Raw genomic sequence first — 13,141 nt, 5'->3', positions numbered from 1 at the left:
AATTTTATTAATCCCTTTGGAATTTTCCATCAGAAAAATTGTTAGTTGCACATTTCCAGAACCTAGATATAGAAGGGCATTCCCAGAAAAGATGAAAATAAGTTCCAATGCTTGTCCTCCATTTGGAACACAATGGTGATCAACAGGAATTTATTTTATTAAGAAAATATGGAATCCTCTGCTATCTATGTCCAAGTTCTTTAAAATTATTACTCAAAAATTATTACTCAAATTTCTTTAAAATTTAAAATTTTAAAGAAATTTTAAATTTTCTTTAAAATTATTACTCAATGGGATAATTTGAAGCAGTTCTCCCAAACCTCTTTCCCATGACCTTGCCCAGATCTGGGCAAGGTTTGAGGATCTGAGGACATCCCAACATAATTGCTTCATTATAAAACATAAAATCTTGACCTTTTGTTTAAGGTAAACTTGATAAGGAATTTTTCTATTGGCCCTGGACACCAGATGCTGCAAAGTGACAAATTTGTAACATAGAAATCCTTGAGTGAGAGCCCAAATTTATTTTGAAGCTGGGCAAAGGTAATAATAATAATGCATTTATTATCATTGTCAAATAGATCTGATATTATTTTGATACCTTTTTTATGGCAGTTTCCAAATACTGCTGAATTCACTCCTCTTTGTTGTTGACAATTGGTGTAATATAGGTAAAAGAATTCTTCCTGCTAATGTAACTGTCTTGCCAACTTTATCCTGATGAGACTAAATCCCAGTTTTGCCTTTTGTAAATTAGCTTGAAACAAGTGAATGTTTCAAGCCTGAATTTGCTGACTGAAGGCTTTTGGCAATGTAGCTTATGTCTAGTCAGGCTTATAGAAACATTTACTTAGAAACATTTACACTTGGTCTCAGTCTGACCGTAGACGGGGATCACAAGATAAAGAAAAATAACAGGAAGAAAAAAGAATGATTAGAAACCAAATCTGCAGCATTCACTTGACACTGAAACTCTGAATAAGGAGAATCTGGCCAACAAACGTGTCAAGTCTTCATTGTCAACAAGCAGAAAAATTGGTTAAAGATTGTAAAAGACATTCAGTCCTGTTCCAGCAAGAATCCACAGTAGTTTTTACTCCTAATTTGAGGTCCATCTGGAAATAAATATTTCTCTTATCAACAAAGCAGGTGCTATCAACGTGGATTTATTGAAACTGATTTTACTCCCATTGCTCAATTTTTGAACATATTTTGCAATGAATAGCATCTATAGTCCTAAAAATGTACAGAATTATTTTCCATGTTAATGAAAGAAGTCCAACAAGGGTTTAATTCATCCCACTGAGAGAACAGGATGCTCAAAATGATCTCTACTGAACATACATATCTTCAGAGCCTTGTTTCTACAGTTTCAGCCACAGTTTCTGCTGTGGGTGTCGTATTTTCTTTCTTTTGTAATTTTTGACAGCAGGGTAGAGCTCGCAGTACCTCTTTTGGACCCTTAGTCATGAAGATATAAAGGAAGGGGTCTACCAGTGGGCTGAGGTAGAGAAGCAGGTGAGACACCTGCCCCAGGTAGGGGACTTTGTCCTTGAAGGACAGAGCCTCCAAGAGGATGCTGAGGATAAAGGGGGCATAAAGGAAAGTGTAGTTGGCCCAGATTGCCCCGATGCCAAACACTGTCCTCCTCTTCTCTGAGCTTGGCGAGTTGGATTGGGAGCAGTGTAGGGCCCGCCAGGAATCCACAGCAAAAAAAAGGAGGATGGGAAAAGGAGCGAGCAGAGAAATGGCAAACCACAGGTTGTAGCCTAGCAAGGCGAGGGTGAGCATGGCGAAAGGACTGGCCCACGCCAGGAAGGTCACTGCAGGTGACTGCCTGATACTGGTGCAACAACCAAGACACTGTGGGTAGGCCACTAGCAGATAGAGATCCTGGGCAATGAACAGCATGAGGGCGATGTTGGAAATGACCCCAAAGTAAAAGATGATGTCTGTGCCATTTCTGGAGAACACCGGGTCAGTTTCCGTGCTATGATCTACAGAGAGACGACTGAAGAAGCTGATGATGTCCGACACCAGGAGGAACATAATGTGCATGGGAATCTTGCTCTCACCTAGAAATAAAACACAGTATTGGAAATAACTTATACAGGAAGATTGCATATATTAGGCAATATATTGCCTAGGTTTCAAATAAACAGGACTATTTGGTTATTTGTCTACAGCTTAAGACAAACATCAAAGATGTAAATATCTTTGATCAAATACAGACATATCGCGGTCAGTGGTTCTCATCTAGATATTTTGATATCTAGATGAGAGCATGTTTACATGTTATGCAAAAACACAAACAAAAGAACATTAAATGTTTAGTTCTTTTTTTTTATTATTCTAACTTGCTTTAACTTGCTGGTATCTTTATTGCTGATAAAGATGCCAGTCTTACAATACGGTACAGAAAACTTGTTGAAGTCCAAATTCCAATATTTTGAAACTAAAGCAAATTCACATAGGCACAGCTTTTTGTGTCTGTGTGAATAATTTATTTAAATCTGTAATATGTCACTTTTATAAAAAAAAAACATGGGTTTTACATTCATAAAACTGTCACCATGTCGTGACAGTTTGATGGATCTTCTCCATCTCCTCCCTGAGTTGCTACTGCTGTCTGAAAAAATGCACCAAAAACAACCAATGCACAGAATGCATTGCCATTTACAGTGGGGAGAACAAGTATTTGATACACTGTTGATTTTTCAGGTTTTCCCACTTGCAAAGCTTGAAGAAGACTGTAATTTTTATCATAGGTACTCTTCAACTGTGAGTGATGGAATCTAAAACAAAAATCCAGAAAAATACAATGTATGATTTTTAAATAATTAATTTCCATTTTATTGTGTGAAATAAGTATTTGATCAACTATCAACCAGTAAGAATTTTGGCTCTCACAGACATGTTAGTTCTTCTTTAAGAAGCCCTCCTGTTCTCCACTCATTACCTGTATTAACTGCACCTGTTTGAACTCGTTACCTGTATAAAAGACACCTGTCCACACACTCAATCAATCAGACTCCAGCATCTCCACAATGCCCAAGACCAGAGAGCTGTGTAAGGACATCAGGGATAAAATTGTAGACCTGCACAAGGCTGGGATGGGCTACAGGACAATAGGCAAGCAGCTTGGTGAGAAGGCAACAACAGTTGGTGCAATTATTAGAAAATGGAAGAAATACAAAATAACGGAAAATGTCCCTCGGTCTGGGGCGCCATGCAAGATCTCACCTCGTGGAGCATCACTGATCTTGAGGAAGATGAGGAATGAGCCCAGAAATACACGGCAGGACCTGGTCAATGACCTGAATAGAGCTGGGACCACAGTCTCAAAGAAAACAATCAGTAACACTCTACGCCGTCAAGGATTAAAATCCTGCAGTGCACGCAAGGTGCCCTTCCTCAAGCCAACGCATGTCAAAGCCCGTCTGATGTTTGCAAATGACCATCTGAATGATCCACAGGAGGAATGGAAGAAGGTCATGTGGTCTGATGAGACAAAAATAGAACTTTTTGGTTTAAACTCCACTCGTCATGTTTGGAGGAAGAAGAAAGATGAGTACAACCCCAAGAACACCATCCCAACTGTGAAGCATGGCGGTGGAAGCATCATTCTTTGGGGATGCTTTTCTGCTAAGGGGACAGGACGACTGCACCATATTGTGGGAAGGATGGATGGGGCCAGGTATTGGGAGATTTTGGCCAACAACCTCCTTCCCTCAGTAAGAGCACTGAAGATGGGTCGTGGCTGGGTCTTCCAGCATGATAACGACCCAAAACACACAGCCAGGGCAACTAAAGAGTGGCTCCGTAGGAAACATCTTAAGGTCCTGGAGTGGCCTAGCCAGTCTCCAGACCTGAATCCAATAGAAAATCTTTGGAGGGAGCTTAAAGTTCGTGTGGCCCAGCGACGGCCCCGAAACCTGAAGGCTCTAGAGGAGATCTGTATGGAGGAGTGGGGCAAAATCCCTGCTGCAGTGTGTGCAAACCTGGTCAAGAACTACAGGAAACGTCTGATCTCTGTAATCGCAAACAAAGGTTTCTGTACCAAATATTAAGTTTCATTTTTCTGGTGTATCAAATACTTATTTCACACAATAAAATGGAAATTAATTATTTAAAAATCATACATTGTATTTTTCTGGATTTTTGTTTTAGATTCCATCACTCACAGTTGAAGAGTACCTATGATAAAAATTACAGTCTTCTTCAAGCTTTGCAAGTGGGAAAACCTGAAAAATCAACAGTGTATCAAATACTTGTTCTCCCCACTGTATGTATATATAATACATACATATATATATATATATATATATATATATATATATATATATATATATATATATATATATGTTCCATACATGTTTCATGCATATATATATAGTTCTATAATAATTGAACATTACAGAATCATCTTATTTTTATTTGAACATTTTCTGGGTGTATCAGATTTTCTAGTAGCTTCAAAAGAGTAATTTATGACTTTCTGTTTCCCTGCAGTAAACTGTGACCAGACTCAAGAGCTAATCTATTTCCAGCTCTCAGCTGTTGGGCAAAAACCTTTTTTTGGGCAATTTTTTTTTTTTTACCTCTTTTACCTAAAAGAGGCACAAAAAATTTTTTAAATACCTGCAGAAAAGATTGGAATCTTGGGCTTAGCATCTTTTCAATATTAGATCCTCTCTTAATCAGAAACAGCTTTAATAAGGAATTTAACTTTGGTTTTATATGCTAACAGCATGGAGACATGTCAACTGTGAAGGCGATGACAAATCTAATATTTCTGTCTTGTTCTTTGTACAGACATACCTTAATAAGTCAACCTGTTGTTTGGCCGTAAAACAACAAGTGTTTGTCTTTATCTTTAATCTGGCATTTTTAATGCCAGATTAAAAACAAAACAGTTTTGTTCCTACTATAATAATTTTGGCAAACTCTACAGAGAATTTAACTGGAACCACAAAATCAGACCTGGAAATGTCAGTGTTATTAAATCAGGTTGGTGCGCCACAGCAGAGAGACAGTAACGCAGAAAAACTGTTAAAGAACAACACAAAACCACTTGTATTCCTTTTTCTTGTTCTCTGTGTCAGCTACATTACACACAGATGCATTGCCATAGCAACTGACTAACAACACTTAGAAATAACACTGTCCTCCAGTGCACAGGTGTCAAAGTCCAGTCATCAAGGGCCGGTGTCCTGCAGCTTTTAAATGTGCCACAGGTACAAAACACTGGAATGCTTTGTGCATTCCAGTGTACAAAAGATGGAATCATCTACACAAGGAGAACTTACCTCCTTGTGTAAATAAGTTCCCCAGAGCCTTGTAATGACCTAATTATTCTATTCAGGTGTGGTGCAACATCTAAAAGTTGAGGACTGGAGTTTGACACTGTTGAATCCTGATACTATGGTATCAGGACCAAAAAACAAGCAAAGACTTCTCTTTGCTTGTTCAGTGTGTTACAGTTTTGTTTTTGGGCTTGATAGTTCTTCGTTATTAATAAGTGCTCATCTGAACACAGCGGACTACTTTAAACATGAGCCTGGATAACACTTTTTTTTTTAAAAAAGCATATATTAAAAATAAACATCTAAAAATTTAAAATAAAAGCCAATGATATTTGAGAGAAAATGTTTTTTGTTTTTTCCTATTACATATTTTGCATAAGTAATCATCTCATGTAGGGTTATGTCATATTAGTCCTGTGTAATAAAAGTTAAAAAAAAAATCCTGTCATACCTTTGGAGAGGTTCTTGAGGGAGTAAAGGGCCAGGACGAGGACAGGCAACCCGATGCTGAATGTCAACCACTTCATCACAGTGGCCACTTGCACAGCTGTACATGCAGTGCTGTTGCCGGTGAAGTTGCTGGTGAAGTTGATGATTTCAGATTTAGTCGTGACCTGTGTGCTGGCATCAGCCATAGGAGGCAGCACTCTTCCTTTTTATGTCTTCCTGTGATGTTGTTTCTCAGCTGATGTTGTGTGTTGCTGTTCAGCAGCAGGTCATAACGCCCATCTGAAATAACGAAGGATAAAACTTACACGTCATCTAGTTTAACTCTGACAAACTTCAAGTTTCTCACATTAAAACCACAATGTATTCCATTGAGATGGGTTTAATGATCAACATATAACATATTCCGACATAACTTTGGAATTGAAGGAAACACTGGTTCAACTTCAGCTAGCATCGAATGTTCAGACAACGTCCGCTGAATGTTGTGCTGAAGGTTCGCCTTACTGACGACGTTTTCCTGATGTAAAAATTAAATACCATTAGACGTCTGGCAGACTTTCAGTTGAAGGTATGATGACAATTTTCAGTGTTCATTTGTAGTAGGTCAAAATAAAATACTATATGCTAGGTCTGGAAATGATGATATGGCAGCAATTTCATTGGAATGCAAGGCTTTACTGTTGTCCAGTTGTCTTCCATTTCCTAGGGATATCAAGCCAATCATGTAACAAATTGGAAAATTTATGACAACCACTTACACTTGGCAAAGAATTTATTAATTTCAACATTAAGAAAAGCACTACAACATTAACAAATATGGAAAGGGTATGTCCCAGTTGGAGATATGAGAAATCGCTGATTGGACAATAGGCATGAATACGTGTACAGTAATACGTATTCATGCCTATTCATGCCCAGCGTATGCTGGGTCCTACTTACGTCAAGAAAACCTGTTGCATGGACTAGTTTCAACAGTTTTACTGTACAAAGTGGACCCACTGCCTTTACATAAAGTTTTTTTAATTCATATCCTGAAATAGCAAATGTACATTGAATTATGGAATTGTGTAAACATGTTCATGAATACATCACTGTAAAGGTATTCATCAACTGTTCATCAATAAAAACGATTTATCAGAATCAGCTGTATCAAATGTAATTATTGTTCCCCAAAACAATGAAATAATCACATCAAAAAGTTTGAAACGTCGTCCTTTTATTCATTCCTTTATAACAATGTGTGAGAGATTGTGTCAGTGGCATTCATTAACTTGAAATACTTTGCAGAATGGTTGTAAAGTGCCGACCGAACTTCGGCACGTTACGAAGTTTGGTCCATTAGCTTGCTGGTAGATAAGCCACTTTCAATATGGCAGACGCTATAACGTCCGCCATATTGGCCGACCCGTTCAAGCGATAACTTCCGGTTCAAAAGCACTGTCGTCCAATCAGCGATTTCTCAGGTCTCCAACTGGGACATACCCTTTCCGTTTTTGTTAATGTTGTAGTATTTTTGTTAATATTGTAGTGGTTTGCACCTCAGGGCCACCGTAAAGAACACCTCGCTGCAGGAAACGGTAGTCGGGGACGGACAACTGACAGTCTCATACCTTATTTGGAAATGGGACTATTGGAATCCAGATGTGAAGGGGGCGCTCTTTCCTATAATATCCACGGCCTCCCGTTTTTATTTTCTTTTATATCTTCACCTTTTAGGAAGGATTTTCACTCTCAGCATGTGTTGTGATCTGTGTTTATTTCTGAGTTTTCCTGTGTCCTTGAGTCTCTTCATTGTCCTGTCTCTCCTTGATTGCTCTCAGGTGTGCCTGCTGTGTATTTAGTCTCACCTGCATCTCTGTGTCTTAGTCGAGTCCTTGCCACCATTGGCGTTTGTTGTTCCGTTCATCCTGTGAACGGTCTGGTTTTTTTTTTCATCCCTCGTTTACCAGTTGCTACTGGCGTCGAGCCCTGGCTTCAGCTTGGCCCTTTGGGACTGTGTTTATTTCTGGATTTACTTTATTAAAACACCATTTCTCATCAAATCCCGAGCCTGCTGCATTTTCCTTACCACCGATCACCACCACCTCATGACAGAAGGACCAGACCAAGCCAAAGTGAGGAAGCAGCTCTGATGGCTCAGCAGTACCAAGACGTATGGACCCAGCAGCAGTTCGAGTTGGCTCAGAGGGATCTCTACAGGGACGTAGAGATCCTGCCATCTCTGCTGCTGCTGGAGCAAATGGGTCTTGAATCGGACTATGATCTGTGGAAGCACCAGTGTCACCACTCCAGAACCCCTGCCAACCCAATCCGACATCTTTAAATTGGATACTCACCTTTTCAACCAACTCTGCGGTGTTGGAAATTCTGTTTGAACTCTATGACCACTTCATTCAGAAAAAGCACTCCTCTCCCAGGCCCGTTCCGGTCTGCGCTCCCTGGCCCTTTCCAGTCTCCACCCCAAGGCCTATTCCAGTCTCCGCTCCCAAGCCCGTTCCAGTATTCATTCCAGAGCCCGTTCCAGATTCTGTTATCGAGAACGTTCCTGATTCCACCCACGAGCCCGATTCAGCTTCCACTCCAGCCCCTACCCAGGCCGTGTTGCCAGCCACAGACCCCATGGTTATGGGGTTCCAAGCTGCCCGATCGGCACCGGGCCGACAGGCAGCGCAGTTTGTGGCTATTCCTGCTCCAGTAAGTGGGTTAACTGTTACAGTGGGTGTCTTCCCCGGGACCATCCACAGTCTCCTCGTGTTCCTACAGAATTTCCTCGTGTTCCTCCAGAGTTTCTTAGTGCCCCCAGTGTCCTTTTCAGAGTTCCCTTGTGTTTCTTAGTGTCCCCTTTGAGATTTCTAGTGTTCCCTTTGTGTTCCTTAGTGTTTCCTCAGGATCTCCTCCCCTTTGTGTTCCTCCCGAGTCCCAGCTTCCTGGTGCTCCTCCCAAGACCCCTAGAGACTCTTCTTTGCCGTCTCCAGGCATCCGGCTCCGCCGCCGTCAATGTCCTCTTAACCTCTTCCGTGGTTCCCGCCTCCTGCACCGCGGACGACTGCTGGACCACCTCCGTGGTTCCGGCCTCCAGTGTTGTGGATGACCTCCGGACCTCCCCGTGGGCTTCGCCCCTACTGCCGTGGAAGGCTCCAGGACTTTTTCCAGGAGTTCTGCCTCCTATGTCTCCATCCACCTTAGTTGGGCCGGTTATTTAGAATAATCAAACTATCAAGATGATTCTTTAATCTTTTACAAAGTAAACTTCCTAATTAAATCCTAAATGTACTTTTTTTTCTCAGCTGGATGCATTAAATGAAACTTAATAACATTGTCATTCTCTATAAAAGAATGCTACAGGTTTAGATCTATGGTCTGTGTTACAATGGACCTTACCAAGCTCCGCCCACAACCGACCCACGTGACCGCAAGTCTCACAAGCAAAGCCTCGTAGCGCATTATTTCTATGTAAACATGACTCCATTAGTGCATCATTTCTACCGGATTTTCACAATATATCATCTACTACAATAGACAGAGGAAATAACAAGTTCATGTCATCATCTGGGAGGAGGTTACTGGTTTCTCAGTCACAAGCTGGTTGCAAACCTGAGGCCAGCAGGTGTCAGTCGGTCAGTTATGGTAGATCTGAAATTTGGTTTGATGACCTCAATATGAGAAGCTACAGACTGATAAGAGGAACCATAGAGCTCTGTTAAGGTAAAGAAGCCATTTGTTTGTTAAAATTTTATGAAATCTATTTGTTCTATTTGATGTTTGTTATGAATGAGGTATACTCACAAACGAACAGGGTAATTAGTCCAACGTTTAGAAACTACAGCGGCTGTAATGAGCCACAGCAAAGGTAAACAAAGTTAAAATAACCCGAACAGGTGATCAACTCAAAACCACTCGTACCTTTTTACTCTCTCTTTATAGTTTAAGCACACTTGTTACCGTATCAATCGCCTGCGCCCCGCAAGACGAGCAAAGATTACGTTAAAAACAAAACATTCAGTCCGTTACGACATCAAGTTTCCAGGCTTGATATTTATTTCTGGATTATTAATCAGCGCTTCCCTGAACACAGCGATGGTTGATTGACCAGCTGTACTTGGTGCTCGAGTGGCTAACACGAGTAACAGTTTAGTCCAAAGCCTTTTCTGCTAGGGTGACCAAACGTCCGTATTTCCCGGGATAATGTCCGTATTCCACGCCCTGTCCCGGGCGTCTCGGGATATTTTTAGAAAGTGAGGAAATGTCCTGTTTTTTGCAGGACCCGGTCCAACGTGTCGCGGTTTCTAGTCACAGTAAACAGTTGCATATTGATCTGTTTAGCTAACGTAAGACTGTGTAGCAGACAGGCTTCAAGGTGTAGACGTTGTATCAGTACTGCTATTATGCTGTACTTAGCTAACGGGAAGCTCGTGTTTGTGAGACGGCCACCCACGTGACCACGTAGAATGGGCATCAGCCAATGAAAAGCGGCCCCTCTGGTAAGGTCCATTAAACCATTTCTAGGGGCCCTTGAATGTCATGAGGGCCCTACCAGTACTGAGTTTTCTTTTCCTGTCTTACAATTCTAGAAGTCAGAGGTGCTAACATCAAAAAATTATGTAGTGTTGACCCCCTTTTGATCTACAAAGCAGTCTGCAGCCAAGTTGCTCTAGAGGTTAAATAGATATTATTAGGGCTTAATTTGTAAAATGGCAGCAAATTTGCTTATTTCATAACTTCATAACCAGCGACCCTCTCACCCACGGTCTGTTTAAGAGCTACAGTCTCAGATCAACTCAGCCTCTCAGGACTGCCATCAGCAGAAACAGCAACTTTTTACCTGTTGGACCTGTTGTTTACCTTTTTACATTTGCTTTGCATTGTCCCCACATGATGGCAATGATAGTAAGATCCAACTAGAAAATTCCTGAAGAAATTTAACTGGGGCCTGCCAAAGTGTGCCCGTCGGTTTGGACCCAGCGTTCTGATGCTAAAAATTAGCATCAATAATAAGCTAAGTTCAAAAATTCCAAAGAAGCATGTGGAGAATCACAAGAATATTAACTAACATGTACTTGCAAAATTCAGCATGATCAACTAAATGAATCAGCTAAAATTAGCCAAAAGCTAATGTTAGCATTAATGCTGTCAGTAGCATGTGGGGCATCACTAGCATGTTGTCTATACTTGACTTACACCATTCAGTATACTAAACATGGCTAATAAGTAAGAAAAACAGCTAATAGCTTATTTAAGATAAAATGCTAATGCTAATGAACTGCCTTGCTGCGCAAGCCAGTTCCCTAACCTGAGAGAAGAATATAAAGCATTCTAATATTATTGCATCGCCTTACGGCGATGCATTAACCTGAGGACGATATGAAGGCTTTTATTTTGAAAAATAAACATAAGCTTCATATTAAATGCCCACACTAATCCAGTGTGTAAGAGTGCTTTGGATAAACCAGTCACATAAAGCCAAAAAGAGCAAATACATGACGTAAAAATTGCCAAGGCTTTTATTTTGAAATTTGTCTTAAGCTTCATTTAGAAGGGCCAAATTCATCCCATGTGTAACAGTGATTGTGTTGAATCGGTTGCGTATGAATGTCATGACCGAGTTTGATATCGATAGGGCGATATTTGTGGGCGTGGCAGCAATTTCAAAATTGTTTTGGGGTCAAAAATCAGCTTAAATTCTCAGTCTAAAAAAGCGGCAGTTGGTGTCAGTTATGCTCTGCGTTTCGGCAGTTGGAAATTTTGCTCGTTTTTCGCTTTTTACGTCGCCATCATAAGTCCGATTCCTTATAAAAATAATAGCACACCTGCCGGGATCGGGCCGCACGTTTTGATACCACTTTTGTGGGTGGGCTCGCAGCGGTACGAGCCGCATTCCGGGTGACGGAAGAATAATAAATAATACTTAAAGAGACATTCTATTGGGTGTAGAACAATAGGTGCCTGCCAAGCAAGTCAGTCACTGCTCTCCTTATGCATTGCTATGGGGCAGGCCCCAATTAAATTCTTGATTAATATGGGCTGTTGCTATGTTGATGTACAGTATTTTAAGATCTTGTTCAATGTGCCCCTTTTTAACTTTAATTCCCCTCCAAAGGAATTAATCCCTTCTTAGGAAATTTCATGTCAACATAGTGGAAAAACTAAACTCCATTCTGTTCTTACCTGGGAAGAATGAGTGAACATCCTTCTACTCCAGACATCGTTCACTGACCCCAGGCTGTTTGTAGTTAAAGCAAAAACTTCATTTGGTGGAAAATATACAGTAGTTGAATATGCTCTCAATATTCACGAGAAATATTCACATGAAGACGTGAAGAGTGCTGTTCCAGTCCGGCAGAAAACTGCATAAAGTGTTCGCATGACACAAGGTATAATTCCTTTGAAGCCAGCTGCCACACTGCAGCTTCCTTATCGCCAGAGTTCAGTTACCTGATTTGAATGAGACCTGGACGTGCTGAACATCCTCTTCTGATGTATTCTGATCATCCTGATCTGGCCATGAGGCAGGAAGTGGCAATTTGCATGTCAAACCAATGTCAATATTCCAGAGCACCTCTTATCTTTAAATTTGTTACCTTCGTTTTAAAGGCACGGCACACAAGTGTTGAATTAATTGCTCTGATGAGAACAGCTTATCCTGTTTAATTTATCCGTTTAAAAATGCATTTACTAAGAACCCAGATATGTTTGTCAAATTGTTGATCTCCCTCATGGTTGTTTCAGAATATGAAAGGCGGGTTTTTGGCTCGCTATTGCGAGGACAATTACAAAAATATAAATAGAATTTTTTTTTTCTAACAGCAACATCAGACCTACGTTTTTATTCTCAAACGAGTGTATTTGGTTTGTGAATAAAAATATTCTTGCCCATAATTTGATACATGGAGGACAACATGGAGGCAGATGAATTGAGAGTCATTATTAGACTCAGGGCAGCCAGACTTTATTTTCCTAAATTATTATTGCTGAGGGGCACACTAGGGGCATCAAGGCTAAAAGGGGCAAGAGCTCAAGCCCCCTACAGCCCCCCCATCCCCTGTACATGCCTGGTTTTGTTTACCAATGAGTGCAGAAAGTTGATTATAAGTTTACGAATGGTCATTGTAAATAATACAATCATAGAAATTCTCCAATAAACCTGCCTTGGTTTAAGATACAAAGGCTGTATGCGTGTGTGATCAAACTAAACTCAGCAAGTCTTGTTAGATGTTTTTTTCTTTCGTTTATGAACATGTTAAATTGCTTTTCTGTTCTTGACAGAAAAGATATTCACAGGTTATCCAAGTTTACTTTTCTCAAGACATCCAGCTATACAGAATTTAGAGAATGGGGATAAATCCTGATGTGCTACCACATAAACCAATTGCACATTTTGTAAGTAA

General features: G+C 40.5%; 1 protein-coding gene across 1 annotated transcript; it reads right to left on the bottom strand.

Moving 5' to 3' along the window:
• Positions 1-400: 400 nt before the first annotated feature.
• si:ch211-132e22.4 lies at positions 401-13,026 on the bottom strand. The gene is made up of 4 exons (XM_044136562.1): positions 12,062-13,026; positions 11,922-11,976; positions 5,758-6,035; positions 401-2,075 (listed from the first exon to the last, which is right to left on the bottom strand). Exons 3-4 carry the CDS (start codon positions 5,939-5,941, stop codon positions 1,351-1,353), a joined length of 909 nt encoding a protein of 302 aa, XP_043992497.1. The 5' UTR covers positions 5,942-6,035; positions 11,922-11,976; positions 12,062-13,026; the 3' UTR covers positions 401-1,350.
• Positions 13,027-13,141: the final 115 nt, after the last annotated feature.

The sequence above is a fragment of the Gambusia affinis genome, linkage group LG13, assembly GCF_019740435.1.
Source record: "Gambusia affinis linkage group LG13, SWU_Gaff_1.0, whole genome shotgun sequence".
NCBI classification, from domain to species: domain Eukaryota; kingdom Metazoa; phylum Chordata; class Actinopteri; order Cyprinodontiformes; family Poeciliidae; genus Gambusia; species Gambusia affinis.
This window is presented reverse-complemented; position numbering and strand designations above follow the sequence as displayed.